The following is an 18,132-nucleotide window of genomic DNA, read 5'->3' as shown; positions in this document are numbered from 1 at the left end:
CTCAGCTACTTAGCACTGTTCTTCAGGAAGACCTGGCCAACATCCTATTTAGGAAGAAGAGGACAACATGTGGGTTCTTGCTAGCAGGTGGTATTACATAATGGCTGTCGGTACATGCTGGGGCCAGTTTTGCCTTGTCTACATGACACTGAGCATCCCTTTCTGTCAGATATACTCATGGTAGTCAACACTGCTATTACATCTGTAGACCGTACTCTTAAATATTCCCTTAATGGAAAGCCTACTGACAGAACCTATCTCCAAGTTACTCTCCCTGCAGTCCTTTGTTGATCTTAACACTTTACCAGATCATTTCGGGTTACTGGTTTATGACACTACTCACCAAATACTGTTGAAAAGTAATTTAAGATACAGTGGCTTCTCTGAGCACAGGTGTCCGTGGGAGACATCGGTGTGACTTAAGTGGTCACCTTTTAAATTCTGTCCCAGTTCTGTACTTTCTGGCTTCCATGATGACTTCAGTACTATTTACATTTTGTTTCTTCTTGGTTGTTGTGTTGTTGGTTTTTTAATTATGAATTGCATATTTATCAACTAAATCATTCTGAAAGAATATTTTAGTATTAATCATCTCGAACTATTGCAAAACATAGCATGACTCAGAGCTAAGCATCCTATAAAAACTTTAAAAGTTTAAACAACAGACAGAGCAAATTAAATATTTGCCAAGTGTAGTATAAATCCTTTGTCAACCATATAAGAAATGCTGGCAGGGCTAGGACAAAATGAGGCATTCTTTTTCCCTTCCCACATCTCTCCACCCTACTCAACTGGTTTGGTTTGAAAATTTGATTACTTTTTTTTTTTTTTTTCCTCCATGAATTTCAAAGCAAAGACTTCAGTGCTCTTTTCCTATTAACATCACTTTCTTGCCCAAACAACAGTATGGTTGAAGCCTAAGAATAGGTACAAATTACATAGATAGGATAAAACAAAAAAAACAAAAAAAAAAAGCAACTCAGATGAACTTTTATAACTTTCTCATGTTTTCCTAGACTTTTTGACCACAGTAAGGAATTATGTGCTGGGCAGCCAGCACAATAACATCCTATTAAAATCCGTATTATAAGCCACACAGACAATGAATAATGTAGCTATTCTAAATTTTGTCAAGAGAACTCTCATGTGATCCATGCTTCATCACATTTGATCTTTTTCCATTCCCTCTGTACACTGTTCGCTTCAATTCATATAAATACATCAGGAGGGTGATCCCAAATCCATGGCTCATGGAAAACTTCCCCCAAATTTTAATAAAGTCGTACATACATGCAAATATATATAAATCCATCTACGTATATAAAAATATAAATAAAATTCTTATATCTACTCTAGCCTATAAAAAGCTCTATTGCTGTATTTTTGGTTCACTTAAGCATAGGAATTTATTTCTCCAGGTTTCCCATAAATTAGTGCCTTAGAGGCCCACTGCATGCAGGCGGCTGTCACAGACAAATCTGGTTATTTACAGAGGTTAAAAGTTATGCTTTAAAATTTAAAACATGGGAGGCTCTCTTCTCTGCCGGAATGACATTGGGGAGCATCATGATTAAAAAGTAGCCCCACTGGAGTAAGTACAAGCATGATTATTTGAAAAGGGAATAAGTAAATGCCAGCTTTTTGTTGAAGAATATTATGTGGAGATTGTCATGGGATTTTGTACCTATCTTCCTAGTAACAGGGGTGGAAAAAAGAGGAATATGATTCAACTCGTTAAGCCTTGGAGGTAGAAAGTGCCATTATTTCAAGGAAATAAGTCACACCCGTCGGGAGGAGGGTGACTGGAAGCATCATGTGGCAGCAATGAATTATCTGCACTGAACACACAGTACTAGTGAGGCGTGAAACCCAGATTTAGTGACCCCTGCTATATTGCCCACACTAGGAATGACAGGAGTTCTACAAGGTAGAGAACACAACGGTTATACTGAAGAAGAGGAAGGAGAAAACAAACAAACACACACAAAAAAATACAATTAAAGTACATTACTTGACACAACAGTTGGACATAAATGTAATTAAGCTGATAGAAACTCCAGCAAGAATTCTGACGTCCAGCACAACACTGAGCAGAATATTTTCCCTGATGGTGTTTTTTTTTCCTTTGTTTTGGTAATGCAAACAAACTTTGTCCTGCTGCAACATTTACTCCGCTAGGAAGGTATAGCTTATTCCAAAGAGTTGAGGACCTATCCAGATTTTAAAAGAGAACAAAACAAAACCAAGAGCAAGCCCACCCCCACCTTCCAGTCTCCTCCTTAGTAACTGCCTTGCTGTACCTGCCCTTTAGCTCAAAGGAAGGAAATCCTAAAATGTCATGTAACTTCCCCTTCCCTTTTCCCAAGCGTTTGCACAAAGTAGGTTGAGTGCGTTCTTGATTTTTTTTGTTCTCATCTAGAAAACATAGAAAAGCAAATACTCTCGGCCCCTGCATGACTCACTGGTAGGACTTTGGCTATAGGATTTTGTTTAGCTTTTTGATTCCAGGCTGAAGAAGGATTCCTTTTCTTCTTTCTGTCTGAAATTTTGGGAGGAGATTGGTTAACCACTGAAAGGCCTTATCTGTTGAAAACTGTGGTGAACCTTAAGGCAAAGACTTGCTCTCCTCAGGGCAGGCTCCTCTCACCTATCCACAGACTGATAATTCTGTTGTCTTACTCTTCACCTGCTTTCTCACTTGCTTGGTACTGGACGTTTATCAAGCGGCAGTATAAAATGCTTTGCTTGCACAATTTATAACTGGCAGTTTTGTTATTTCTTGAGAAAATAAAGCACTGTAAGGAGAAACACTATGAGGACCTGGGCTGGATTGCTCACATTACTCTGAGCAAGGCAGAAATGAAATTGAAAAAGTAGATGAGGAATCCCAAACTGAAAATATCCTAGACCTTGACTAGCTTATCATCTTGTAGGACGAGTTAAAGAGCAGGAGGACTTTTGGATCTCTATATCTGCTGTCTCAGGAATATGGCAAAGGCAGTGATAGAATAAACTCATTTAATCCAGTAATTTGACACAGAATCAAAATGGGCTTCCATAGCCACACCTGGGTGTTAGAAGTACTCCACCCAGTTTTCTTAGTTAAATATTCATGTCATAGGACTGAATCTTTGTGTGAAAGGCAGTGGCTGTGTTCAGGTAGCAAGTAGGTGTGAGAACTCTTATCTAGATGGAGAATCCTGAGAAACCTTTACACAGATACCTGGTTATAGGACTCAAAAAATAACTAATCAACATCTTGATGTAAGAGGAGAGACAGTGTTAGAGCACACATATGGGACTGTTAGAAAAAAAAACTGTTTAGACCTAAATATCCTGCAAGAAATTTGAAAGTCTAGATTTTTTGTCATCATTGCTCCTAGTGAAGAGGAAATGTACAAATAATGAAGGAATAAAACATTATTTACATTCACTCATTTTACTATCAGCAGAAGGCGATCTAAATTTAAAATTGTTCTTTACAGGAGCAAATACATTTCAGCCCAACTAAATGGGAACCTATCAGCTTAAAGCCTATTTGTCTGTAAACTACATAATTAAGGTCATTTGAGTTTGCCATATTGCATGTAGGACTCCTCTATTTGTATTGGCATCCATTTTATCCCTATTGAAACTGTATGACTACAAAATACACATTTATCTGTGTTTTAGTCTTCAAATTGAATTATTATTTATTTGAAGAGAACCGAATGCAACAAACATTCAGGAAGTTGCTTCTTCATCCATAGTAAGAACACTGGCCACATTGCTTTATGAATTTGAACAGCCTTAAAAATATATAAAAAACCTGTCATAAAATCATGGCCATAACTGTCTCCTTCACGTAGTATAGGCAATATGACAGCTCAAATAATCTTCAGTGTGGATCTGCACAGACATTCAAACATAAACAGGAATCTAATCAAGCTGTTTTCCTTCATTTACAGACAAACTCAAAGACATAAAATATTCCTCCTATATAGATCCTCTGAGCAAACTTGATTGTGCGAACATAACCAAGTACAGAATGCATTACTTGGATAAATGAAAGGAATAAGCTGTATTTTATAAATCTAGATAAAGAACTAACATCTACAAATGTTTTGGCTGTTTTTGTTGTTGTTGTTTCTGTTTTGCTTTTAAATATTTAATAGTGTTAACAAACTTTTATTTGCCAAAATAACAAAAGGCAAACTGCTAAACTTAATTTCTTTAAAACAAATGTTTTGCATATTAGAAAGGACTGGAAGAGTCAAGAAAATAAAATGTATTTTTTATTTTTTATAATTTATTGATTTTTCATAGATCTAGTTGCCCCCAATGATTTAATGAATATATGGTATTTACATATTTGATAAGCGCACTTAAAAAATGTTCTTGATTGTTATATAGCTGTTATTTTCAGTTGTTCAAATCAGAAGCTTACTATAAAACAATGTGATATATTCCAGACTGCCTTGCAAAGGGAAAAAACGGTGGAAATCTTTGTACAGAACTAGAAATTCATCTGAATCAGCATCAAAGGTATTTGATGAGAGAACAATATTGATATAGAATGACGTAGCTTTTTTTTTTGAAAAAGGATGTAGTGAGACAAAATATTTTATCCTTGCAATTTTGGCAATGCAACACTATCAAACAAGTGAATTTAAACATTTTTTAGTTTCTACTGCTTTATCACCACTATTTATGAAAGTTAAGTAAAAAGAGAGAAGAAGAAAGGTGCATTGTATATCAAGAAAAGTTGCTGGGAAGAACTAGAATGGGTAAGATGAAGATTTGTTAAACAACTCTGGAAGAAGATGAAAGGTGAAAAACAGGGTATATTATGATAGAAGTTTATTATACACTAGTTAATTGGGTGGAGAGAAGACTGTTTTTTGATCAAGCAAAGGAAGCATCCAAAAGGACAGAACCTGACAGCTTTAATTACTTCTTGGAATTAATTTTATTTTTTTTCTGCTGGAAAAGAAATACACGACAGAGACAGTCCAACAAGTTCTTGGAATATGCTGGGGACAGCTTTTTCTTCAGAAGGTGAAGAAAACTATTAAGGGAGTGGCTATTTTAGATCTTCTGCTGACTAGTAGGCATGAACTGGCTGAGCGGAAGGGAATTTAGGTGAAAGTGAACTTCGTCATTTAGCGATCACTACTACTAAAAGAAAAGGGAAAACAGCAATATATATATATTTTTTTTTCAGAAAAAAAATAAAAGTAAACAAGCACCAGAGACAGATAAGCAAGGTTTCTTAGGAAGACTGTTTAATTAGTAAAAGAATGCAGGAGAGCTTGTCTGTTTAAGTCATTGCTAGAGTCAGGTCTTAATTATCTGAGGTAAAGGGAATAACCTAAATTAGGCAAAAACAGAGGATAATACAAATTAGGCTGTGTAAATTAGTCTGCAAGACTCTTTTTAGTACATTCACCTTGAAAAGGCTTATGAACAGATTTCTGTAGAGAGGAAAGCAACAAAGAGGAGTCTGGTGCAAACAGCTTATGCTCTGTGTCATGCAGTTTTCTACCACTCTCCCACAAGAAGTGCTGAGGGAAGACAGGGTTTCATTAAAGCCCAATCCCCATAATTCATCTGTCATCATCAGTGACTCTACATTATTATACACAATACCAGATTATCCCAATACAAAAGAACTGCTGAATTTTCTCTCTCTCTCTCTCTCGTTCTCCACCCTGATTCCTATGAAAAAGGAAATTAATTAATTAAAAGAAAATTAATTTCCTTGATTTTTTGTATTTATCTGACAACCAGACCTTTGTGAGAATTCCTTGCAAGGAGTTGATACACATGTCCATCAAAGACAGTGACACTGTGAAGAGAAGTTTGTTCTATTGGAAAGCTAAGTCCTCAGCTGGCTTCTACTGTAATAGAAATTTCATCCCATTTACAGTACGGTAGCATTTTGCAGTTACATAACTGTGAAGAACTGTGCTCTGTTCACGGGCGTGTTTCCACAGTATCAGTGGAAACAAGATGCTGAATGAGACCACAAGGGATGTTTGGGGTTTACATTACTTGTCTATTCAATTAAAGACCAATGAGTCTTTTCCAAAGGCTTTGTACACAAATTATTAGATGAGATTTCCAGGCTTGACCAGACTAGACAAGACATTTATTTGTTTTAAAGACAAAATATTTTAGGTTCTCATCATATATACTCAGATGAATATTAGTTCCACAACCAAGAAAAAAATCAGCTTTTACAATTACTGCACTTTTGTTAAAGTGGAAAAAAATGTATTTCTCTCTCCATGCTAAGATTAAAATAAAGACAAGAATGGCATTGCACAACCTTGTCTGCAATCTGCAATGAAGTTCTCACATTAGAACAGAAGTAATTAGCATTTTCCCTAGCTTGCTTCCATGCAACAATACTGCTGCCAAGCAAATGAGTAACACTACATGAACTACATCAACACTAGAAAACTAATGCATAGCCATTTCTCCATCTCTGGAATAAAACTTTACATGGGAAACAGTACAAGTTAAGTGAGAAACTATGAAAGCGTTAAGTGCTGTTCCTTTATTATTTGGCTTATATATATTTTATGAACAAAAGGAAAAAGGCATATGGTTTGTGAAAGCTTGTGGAAGATCTCCTCGAGCCATTTCCTTTGTTGGCTGTTCTTGCCAGCTATAGTCATTATGTACCTTCCTTATTTCCGTATATGATATTCATTTGAAAAATTTCCAGTACTTCAAACATAGGTCTTTCAAAGGAGGATAACAATTATACCTAGTGTTAAATTCTGTTTTCAGGTTAGTTGTCCTTTTTATTATATATATATATATATGTATACACATGCTTTATGTAAACAGATCCTTAGTAGTCTCTTACCTTTCTAAGTGCTGCTGGTAATGAGGCAGTAGACATTGATATCGCTGGAATAACATAAGCATGTGGACAGATTACTGATGGTAGTTGGTTTTCTTGTACAGTATAGCGTCTGCCTGATATATCATAGTACCTGAAAGGAGAGTAAACATTGTCCAATTAATACATCCTAGTGAAATAAAGTCTGAGCTAGTATCTATTGTATTTCTTGACAAAACACACTAAGCTGTTTTCTCCTGTTGTAGTAGTTTTGGACCTCCAGTACTTCTGAAGCATATAGCTTTTTTTTTTTTTTTTTTGGCCATACTACTCACTGGTTTTATTTAGATATTAATTCATCCCAGCTGCTTCAGCTATCTGAAACTCTAACTTGTCAGCTTTTTCCTGATACAAAACCAAATGAAACTGATTACAATATTCAGCAAGGTAACCACATCAGAGCCACAAGGCAGAAAAATTAGTCCTATTATCTTATGACACTCCACCTCTACAGACACAGCAGATTACAACATTTGGGGTTTATAGTTCCACATTACATCACACATTCTGCTGACCTTCCTTCTTGAAGCAGTCTCAATAAAGAATCAGTTGAATTGACAAAACAGAAGGTCATTTATTGGAAAGATACTGCCACAATGACAGTATCTTTTTTTGCTTATTTTTTTTTCAGTGTCAGTTTTGAAATTTGGAATGCAAAGAATGTAGAAAAGTTCATTTGGTCTCCTCATAAGTGAGAAATAAACAAGTAAAAACCAACCACTGACAACTTATCTTTTTAACTTGTCTTGCATTTCACCGTCTGAAAAAAACAAAGCAGCAAGAATACAGAATTCTCTGAATATACGGTTTCATTTAAAAGTTTGATTTAAAATGGCATTTTATATATTTAGTCCTTTAGATGAGTCAACAGTTAGTTAAAATTCATCTTTTTGAATGGATGTATTTTGATATTTTTATTTCAAAATCGGACTGCATTTTTGCATGGATCATATGATAATTCAGGTTGGAAGGGCCCCCAAGAGGTTTCTTTCTGGTTCAACCTGCTGCCTGAAGCACGGTCAGCTATGGGATCAAGCCAGGTTGCTCAGGGCTTTAAACAGTCTTGAAAGTTTACAAGAACAGAGACATCACAATCTCTTCGGGCAACAGTGAAAATGCTTTCCCTTATGTCCAGTCTGAATCTCTCTTTTCTCAAATTTTGCCTGGTGTCTCTTATCCTCCCACCATGCACCACTGTGGAGAGTCTGTCTCCGTCTTCTTGGTGACCTCCCAGGTGTCATGGGGCCTCCAGGTTCCTCCTCACCTCCCCAAAGCTGCCTCTTCCCCCAGGCTGAATGAGCCTCAATCCTCCATCCTCTCCTCATAGGGCAAGTGCAACCTTATAGGCAAACCCTGACTGTATCTGTGTCCTTCCACTGAACTCACCCCAGTTTGAAACACTGACAGATTTTTAGGTATAAAATAACCTCAGCAAATTGTCTTCAGAAAAAAAAAATATCAAAATGTTTTTGTTTGTTTTGTCCATAAAATACATGTGTTTTTCATTTCAGTTAGATCAAAACTCCCTTTCCCATAGGCTTTTCCTCCAGACTCATCAAGGTCCTAAGTCCAGCTGTTTGTACAGCTCTAGTTGCAAATTTAGTTTTCTACCTGATTGTCATACTGTTTTCAAAGAGTAAATAAGGGAGCAGAGAAGCCTCAGGCTTATTTAGAGAGGTGTTCAGTTTATTGCATAATTGTGGTAAAAATGTTTTGACATTTTAACACATACCCCAATAAACATGTGCATTATTTTGTTTATTTACCTATTTTTAAGGAAGAAACTGCACAGCTCTCAGTGGCTGGTTACCTTCTCCAAGCCACAGCTGACTTTAAGCTGTCCATCTGGTTTTTCATTTTCTGCCTGTCGTCTATACAGCCTCTGCCAATGGAGGATGCTTTGGGGTGGTTCCACATAAATTGTAGATGAGATAATTCAATTGTCACGTTAACCAGCTGCTCATCTAATACTGAAAGATTCTGTTACATCCTTCCTCATCAAATATGTATACCGGAAGCTTCTGTAGGAGTGCTCAAGGCAACAACAGCACATTGAGGACTATCCGCTTGGTGACCAAGTGATTTTCCCTAGCTTGCTTCCATGCAACAATACTGCTGCCAAGCAAATGAGTAACACTACATGAACTACATCAACACTAGAAAACTAATGCATAGCCATTTCTCCTTCTCTTGAATAAAACTTTACATATGAAACAGTACAGGTTAAATGAGAAACTATGAAAGCGTTAAGTGCTGTTCCTTTATTATTTTGGCTTGTATATACTTCATGAACAAATGTCATGGCCAGCAGGACCAGGGAGGTGATTGTCCCCCTGTACTCAGCTCTGGTGAGGCCACACCTCGAGTACTGTGTTCAGCTTTGTGCCCCTCACTACAAGAAGGACATCGAGGTCCTGGAGCGTGTCCAGAGAAGGGCTACAAAGCTGGTGAGGGGCCTGGAACACAAGTCCTGTGAGTAGCGGCTGAGGGCACTGGGGTTGTTTAGTCTGGAGAAGAGGAGGCTGCTCAGGGGAGACCTTATTGCTCTCTACAACTACCTGAAAGGAAGGTGTGGGGAGCTGGGGGTCAGCCTCTTCTCACAAATAACTAGCGATAGGACTGGAGGGAATGGCCTCAAGTTGTGCCAGGGGAGGTTTAGGTTGGAAATTAGGAAACATTTCTTCTCAGAAAGAGCAGTCAGGCATTGGAACAGGTTGCCCCGGGAGGTGGTGGCGTCACCATCCCTGGGGGTGTTCAAAGATAGGTTGGACTTGGTGCTTAGGGACATGGTTTAGTGGGTGACATTGGTAGTAGGGTGATGGTTGGACCAGATGATCTTGAATGTCTCTTCCAACCTTAATGATTCTATGATTCTATGATTTTATCAGAGCAGTGGAACAAGTGACACAGTATGGGCAGGAGGTTGGGAAGGTTCTTGGTTGAAGACTGGCTAAGAAGGAGGAAAATGCAGGACAACATGGGAAGCAGGTGAAAGCGCAGCTAAGCGCTGAGGTGACCAAGAGGCCGCCATTTGCTATGGTGCTGCTCAGCCAGTGTCAAGCTTCTGCACCCCAAGAGCTACATAATGTACATATGTCAGAAAACAACATGCCTCCATCTTGCACACCAAAATGCCAAAAGGAGGAAGCCAAGCTGTGGGAGAAAACACTTCCTGGGTAGGAACTAATGAGGTCTTTCAGAATCCCCCATGTCTGCTGTGGAAGGGGGCTGTGCCAGAAGTTTGGGAGGCTCCCACTGGCTCACCTCCAGCATTGGAGGCTGGGCCACCCCAGAGGCCCCTCTGAAACCTCACCCCCATGGGCCTGCTCCTGGCCACCTGCTCCTGGCCACCTGCTCCTGGAGCCCAAGGGCCGGAGGATGGGCTATCAGGTCCTGAGACACCATTTGACCTCAGGGTACCACCAAAAGTACGGTGCAGTAGCCAGCAAGCCACTGCTTTCAGAGCATGGTGGAGCAATACCATTTCTTTCAGATACCTTTCTTTTAAAGGATGCAATTTCAGGCTGAAAAACGGAGCTGACAAAAGCAGCACAAGAAGTTTCAACCCAAGGACAACGTGCTGTCAAACAGCCAACGGTGACACTTCAGATTTCCAAACGGGATAGCAGATCTTTAAATTTCTACACGATTTCAGGTCTATCCTTGCAACAATCTACTGATAGCTGAGCTCACAAGAGCCTCCCAAAAGCTTTAATTTAGAGCAGGAGGCAATTTTCCAGGACAGCGCTGCAGTACGCTTCCTGCCTCAAGGCATGGGCATGCAAGCAAGCTGCCACGGGGCAAGCCGGCTGTGAAGTCTGCGGTAACTGCCCGTGTAAATTCTTGTGTTCCGGCCTAAATGCAAAGAAGCTCACCCCGATCTGCCGAGACAGTCACCGTGGGGTGAGGGCAGGACGGTGGACAGTTACCGTGGGGCAGCTGACGCACTGCAAATCCACACCCTTGCTTTCCTCACTCTTAACTTGTTTGTGTAACCATACCCACTCATTCAAAGCCCGGCAGGCCTGGGGGTAAAGAGTGTTTGCAACACGCTAGGAATGTTATGAAACCCTCCCAGACATTTTGCAAGGCCCATCAATCGTCTGAGGCACTTGGAGAGGAGGTTGTCTGTGGAGGCAAGAATTTTTACATCAGGAGAAATGGTGGGTTGAATATTTATGATAGACTGAGTAGTTTATTGTTTCTTATATGTTTGGCTACTAAATGGTGCAACTAATTATGTCCAAAACACTCAGAAGATGTTTCCACAGCAATGACTGTCTGGCGTGTTTTCACATAGCTAATGAAAATAATAACTAATTCTACAGTGAAGCAAAAGGAAGAGCAGAGAGAAGGCCTTACAAATTACCAAGCTTTTGAATAGAGAGTGAGGATGGAGAAGCTTTGTAGGTAGAAGTCTTCTCCTCACCAGTACAGAGATGCTCGCTCGCAGCAGAACTACTGACTGGAAGAGTAATCATAAACCATTAAACAGAAATTAAACTGGGAAGTGAACTTTCTATGATACAGACCACACACCATAGACATATCACTCTTTCTTGTCCATGCCTAAGTCCCTCATAGTGACACAATGATATTCTATTAATTGTCTTAAAAATTAATCTTAAAATATTAAGACAAGTAGAAAGCATTTTGAAGGGAATTAACCTGAAGACAAAAATGCACAAATAAACCATGTTAGAAACAATAAACAAAACTCACAAGCAAAAAGTAGAAAAGAGGAAATTGCCATGTGTTTTAAATTAATCATGCTTACTAAACTGACAGCCTTATAATTTTACAGCCATGGCTTCCCTCATCATCCATCATATTCAGCCCTGATATCCATCTACAGTCTGCTGTTTTTTAGAGCAGTCTTCAGTCTGTACCCTGTAGATGATTCTTGAATATTAATTCTCATTTTCAATCAACACTTTTACACAGGATGAGATCATTCTTTAAAAAAGAGAATACATGTATGAGCAAGAACAACTTGATTAAAACAGAAAGATATTCTGTTTGTTTATTCAGATCCTCTGCCCAGTCTCCCACCTCCCATGCCATATCAGCACTTATTTTTTTTCTTTGGGACCAGCAATATCAATCTGATCAGTAAAACCTCTGTGCTAAAGATTTACTGCAAAACACACAACAGCATTAAGAGCAGCAGGAGGCTTTCCCCCCACTCACCCACCAATATATGTGCTCTTGACTACGATGGGTCTACCTACACTGCCAAGTAATTTACCTCCCTGGTTCACTCCCTGGTCCTGGTCCCCTTGTCAGCCATACTGCACATGCACCACTTTGTGCCTGGGCTCTCTGGAGGAAACCAAGTTCTTCCCTCCGAGGAGGAGCCCAAGCGCAGCTCTGAGGATGGACTGCCCGAGGGATGGCAGAGCAGGGATGGGGCTATGGCAGCTTTGGCTCCTCCTGCCCTACACCACCCCAGCTAGCCTCCTGCCCTCAGACACCCCCAGCGTGCCCCACACCACACCCCACACCATGCAGCATACCTTCAGCATAATGTTATAAAAACACCAGTCTTGCAGGCAGCAAAGCAGCCCTCACATTACCTCAGACACTTTGAACTGAAGCCACAAAAATATAATTATGGTCGCAGAGCCACAGGGGCATCAGGCCCAGGTCAAGTGTTATGCAGCACAGACACAGCCAGTTCACTCTAGAGGCGTGTAATCTGGAGAGGTGTGGATGCATATATAAGGATCGCTCCCTGCGGCAGATCCTTTAGCAGTGCAGACTATTTTAAACAAGTTTTTTTTATTGCACATTATTTGAGTTGCTGTAGTTACACTTTTAATATATTTTGAGCATTTCAAACAGCCTGCTCTGGGCTGAAGTTTTCCATACAAAGCTTGTTATTTCTTCTGTCATCTTTTCCACAAAACCTGTATGTGGACTTCCTCAACAGTCTGTAGCAAGCTCCTGTATTTACATCATCTCTTCCCACTGCCTCAGCATTCCCATTATTGTATCCCTGGTTATAGCTTCTTCTTTTCCCTCCACTACAGCACTGTTCAGACTCCAGCTGACTTCAGCTCCCGTATGAAGTGGTTTTGTCACGCTCGGGTAACGTAGCACCTCTTGCGCCTCCCTACTCACACACTCGCATCCTGACAGGACACATGCATGGGACTCAGTGGTCCTATGAGTGATGGGCTATGTGGGTGTGATTTTTAAAGGAAAACTGAGCACCTCCAAATTCCAGCCGCTGGGACTGATTAGTGGCCCTGAGGTGTGACACCGACAGCAGATGGACAGGCACCCGTCCTCTCATACCTGAACCCTGCCATCTAATGGCCGCATCTCAGGTTCACAGCTGAATCAAGCTTTACATTTCTGCCTCCACCTTTCTTGATGGTAGAGATACAAAGTCTGTTTCAACCACCTTAGGTCACATCTTGTCACGGCAGATGTATTCCTACTGGGTTACTTAGAAGCGTCTTGTCATACACCTTAATAATAGGGTTAATACCTCACCTAAAAGTACCCTTTGTTATAGTTACTCCATTCTGCCTTATTATGACAGCCTAAGTAATTCATTTCTTTGTTTGGCAAATTCACACCATTTAAATATTTGCAGTCTTCAGCTATATCTCTCACTCAGTCATTATTTAGCATAATCTTCCCTTTTGTAAAGGAATTACTGTGTTCTCCTCTCTGTTTCCTTCTGACAGCATCTCTCTGGCAAAGATGTGTCCAAAGCTGGACACAACATCCCGGTGCCAGCCATACCAAAAATCCCAAACAGCAGGTCTGCTGTCTCTTTGCTTTGTTCCACGATACATTTGCACACACAAAGACTGCATAGAGACTTTTCTGAGCCACTGCAACACCACAAACTTGTCATACTTGTTGTCCACTGCCAGACCTATGTGTATTTGTTTTTTCAGCCCTACTGTTTTCCCAGTACAATATATTAATTTCAGGTTATTAAGTATATTTGTTTGCATTTGGCAGTTTGTTGAAGCTCTGAGCAACTCCACATGAGATGAAATGGTTTCAAGCTTCTGGCTTTCTTGTGCTTCAAACAACGTGCAGTTGGGAATACTACATTCATTAGTCCTTCAAAACATGTTTTTCTGAGTCCTAATACAGATACACAGTGTAGCTCTGTAGCCAAATCTTTAATACACTGAATCCAAGCAGCTTTAGGTTTCTTATTCCAAGTGACTTTTTTCTGTTTTACAAGATCAAAAAGCCCAGCTGTCCCAGAAATTATTGCAGTTATTTATTATGCTTAAAGGTATCCTGACCTGGACAAGGGGATTGAGTGCACCCTCAGTAAGTTTGCAGATGACACCAAGTTAGGTGCGTGTGTCTATCTGCACGAGGGAAGGAAGGCTCTGCAGGAGGATCTGGATAGGCTGGACCGATGGGCTGAGGTCAACTGTATGAAGTTCAACAAGGCCAAGTGCCGGGTCCTGCACCTGGGGCGCAACAACCCCAAGCAGCGCTACAGGCTGGGAGATGAGTGGTTGGAAAGCTGCCTGGCCGAGAAGGACCTGGGAATACTGGTTGATAGGCAGCTGAATATGAGCCAGCAGTGTGCTCAGGTGGCCAAGAAGGCCAACAGCATCCTGGCTTGTATAAGAAGCAGCGTGGCCAGCAGGGCTAGGGAGGTGATTGTCCCCCTGTACTCGGCTCTGGTGAGGCCGCACCTCGAGTACTGTGTTCAGTTTTGGGCCCCTCGCTACAAGAAGGACATGGAGGTGCTCGAGAGAGTCCAGAGAAGGGCGACGAGGCTGGTGAGGGGTCTGAAGAACAAGTCTTACGAGAAGCGGCTGAGGGAGCTGGGGTTGTTTAGCCTGGAGAAGAGGAGGCTCAGGGGAGACCTCATCGATCTCTATAGGTACCTTAAAGGAGGCTGTAGAGAGGTGGGGGTTGGTCTATTCTCCCACGTGCCTGGTGGCAGGACGAGGGGGAATGGGCTAAAGTTGCGCCAGGGGAGGTTTAGGTTGGATATTAGGAAGAACTTCTTTACTGAAAGGGTTGTTAGGCATTGGAATGGGCTGCCCAGGGAAGTGGTTGAGTCGCCATCCCTGGAGGTCTTTAAAAGACGTTTAGATGTAGTCCTTAGTGATATGGTTTAGTGGAGGTTTTGTTAGTGTTAGGACAGAGGTTGGACTAGATGATCTTGGAGGTCTCTTCCAACCTAGACGATTCTGTGATTCTGTATCTATCTTCTTTCCCACCTCTATTGACTGAAAATAAACCCAATACAAACACTTGAGACTGAGAATAGCTTCATCTCAATTACAAAGTTATCTTCCAGATAATCTGAAAACTTAGCGAAGAATGCTTTTACCCACACCAGAAACCCAGCCATTATATAGCTGTTTAAAATCTTCATGAATCCACATCAGCTCCATACCACATGCTCATCACTGTTTCACTCTTTTGTCTTCTCACAATATCAACTAAGGAATTTCATCATTGTAATAGTTTTCATTTTATATCTTGCTGGTATCATAAATATCTTACAGCAACTCTACTTTTTCCCTTTTTACATCTACTCTCCAGAGTATCATTCTATATGAATGTCACTACAAGGAAATGCATCATAAATTTCAGTTTACATCTACCACAGACATTCACCTTTCTTTAGTTGTACTTCTAGCTCTTGTTTGCATAGGAAAAAAAAAATCTAACCAAAACAACACAAATAGCACCTTGGTTTGGTACAAAAGTACTTGAACATACTAACACAATTTCTAAAATGAGGTTTCAAAGACATATTTTGTCATTTGATTACTTGGAAACTATTTGAATTAACTGAAGCTCTTTTTTATTCTGTAATTTGACGGCCATTAAGCAAACTTTGTCAGTTACTCCTTTTCAAGAAACTGGAACCCCTGTTGTTTATGTGCCAACCATTAAGTGTAAAAAAAAAATCCAAACAAATTATTTAAAATATTATTGTAAGATGCTCTCCTTCACCAACTTTTTTTTTTTTTTTACTTAATTAGTCAGAAAAGCTCATTATTGCCATCTGGCCACTGGGTGGCACCTCTGCATGTATGCCAGATTTGCCCCAACAAATCCATGTTGCCTGTGATAACCACTCCTCTCATTCCACAGCCAAGTCTTGACATTACACCAGCTCCACATATGTAGCCATGTTTGCAAGACTGATAAAGTTTATTATTAAAAACTGACTTTGCAAAATATTTCTGAAGTTTTCCATTGTATTTTTTCTACTCACCATTTTTGGGAATATGAAACTGTATAAAATAACCTCATGGCGAAAACTTGATTTCTTGAATATGTGTAAGCATTGGGAACTTTTGAATGTCTGACATTTAACTGACAGATATGATAAAAAAACTACATAATGATCTTTTTTGCTGTGTATTAATATAACATAAATCATGTCTGGCATTCTGATAGCATTCAGAGGCTCCCCCCCAGCAAAGTCAAACTTGGGTGGCAATGAACAAATACACAGTACTGACATCCTCAGCCCCAGACACTATTTGTAACCATGCTGCACTAGAGTGTCTCACTGAGCACAGAGCTAATCTTGATATTCATATTCTAGTCTAGCTTTAAAGCATTGTATAAACAATAATCATCACATTCACTTGCCAAACAAAGGTAGTATCTCATTCTGTATAGTAAGAAGCTCAAAGAACCAGATGAAGCTGTTTGAGGAGATGGAAAGCCAGCATCACTCATGTCTTTAAACACATAATGCTTTTATTTGTTCACATTGACTCACCATGACTTGATGAACAGAAATATCATGTTACCACGTAATTTTGCTGCTTTCCTGTAACTACATTGAGAGATACAGAGCAGTATTTACAATTTTAGGAATGTGAAAATACTTCTGAACATAGATTCATGCTTGCAACATTTTTTCCCTTGCTCTTTTATGCGAGTATTAGCATTTGGTTCAAAGTGATAGCTAGAAAAAAAAATTAGCAAAGTCTTTGCTCTTGAAAGCTGTGTGCATCTAGTAACCTGCTTTAGACTAAAGTTCCACTTTGAAAAGTACAATTTATTTCTAACTGCACTGCCACTGCAACAGCAAATAGGAAAGTCTTTAATTCTTAAAAGAAAAATATTCTGTCCACGAGAAGGGATGAAACAGGGATGAGACACCAGAACAGGCCTCTCAAGTTCCCAGGGGCCAGCTGCAGGAAAGCCTGCGCAGGATGGGTACAGGGGAAGCAGGGAGGCACAGCCTGGCAAGCACACATCATCCTGTGGCACGGCCGCATCCTGCCACACAGAAGCGACCACAGCACTGGGCTGACGGCTGCACCTTCCAGCAAGATTCCTGCATGAGGTCCCGGAGGATTACCCCACCATAGAGCAGCCCAGCTCTTTGCCTCAGCGCTACTCCAGCCTCTCCTGTCCCATCAGGCCCCAGATCCCAGCCCCAGCTGTCCCACACGAGAGAGCAAGGAGCAGGACAAAGCCAACAAGATGCATGCAGGACAAGCGAGGTTTGGCTAGTGCTGCATAAACTCATCAATTTATCTATTCATCAAATTCTTCATAAACCACACCCTGCAATTACAGCAAAGAAACTCTCCTAAAACTCTCCTAAGCTGATTTCATGAGCTGAAATTAGCCCACTGTCTAGAACAAAGGCAACCAACCAGTGTGGGACCAGCCCTTTTACATTCTCATCAATTATGCTAAGTCTAATTAAAACTCAGGCTTTTGGCAGCAAAGAGCTGAGCCACATTTTGCTCAGAAAATCACACAGGGGCTTACATTCAATGGGGATTTGTGATTACAAGTAGCCTTGATGTGAGAGTTTATTATGTCATTTCTGAATATCAGCAATCTAAACATGTAGGAAAACTAGAAAACAGTTCCTAACATATTACAGAATATATATATATATGTATATATATATATTTAAAGTGTCACTATAAACAGAGGTGCCAGTTAAGAATGTAGACTTGGGGATTTAGCTTTGAAATTTGGTCATTAAAATTTTACTGAGCTTTAAGTAGAAAGGAAGAAAAATGGTTGACCAACTGTCCTTTGATGCCAGGAGTGGAACACTGAACTAAAACGATATATTTGGAAATAACTAGATATATATATATAAAGTCATACTTAGGTAAGTTATCTCCTGTAATGTGAGATGTTTTGCTGTTTCCATACTTAATAAGGGACTGTATAATTTCAGGTTTCAAATAATGATAACTTCATTGCAAAAGATACTAATCTGGATTTTCTCACCTGCCTAAAAACAA

At 40.0% G+C, this 18,132-nt stretch overlaps 1 protein-coding gene across 2 annotated transcripts in view; it reads right to left on the bottom strand.

Annotated features, from left to right (window-relative positions):
• CRYBG1 (crystallin beta-gamma domain containing 1) overlaps positions 1–18,132 on the bottom strand; it is a 97,380-nt gene that overhangs the window by 56,039 nt on the left and 23,209 nt on the right. Inside the window, exons 1-2 of one of the 2 annotated variants that reach the window (XM_040551309.1) lie at positions 12,141–12,159; positions 6,857–6,986 (exon numbers count right to left, since the gene is read on the bottom strand). In XM_040551309.1, coding sequence (XP_040407243.1) covers positions 6,857–6,892 — 36 coding nt within the window. In that variant the 5' untranslated portion in view covers positions 6,893–6,986; positions 12,141–12,159. Of the gene's footprint in view, positions 1–6,856; positions 6,987–12,140; positions 12,160–18,132 lie in introns of those variants that run through there. The other variant, XM_040551308.1, reaches the window with a different exon arrangement.

Source organism: Cygnus olor, chromosome 3 (assembly GCF_009769625.2).
Source record: "Cygnus olor isolate bCygOlo1 chromosome 3, bCygOlo1.pri.v2, whole genome shotgun sequence".
Taxonomy (NCBI): Eukaryota; Metazoa; Chordata; class Aves; order Anseriformes; family Anatidae; genus Cygnus; species Cygnus olor.
This window is presented reverse-complemented; position numbering and strand designations above follow the sequence as displayed.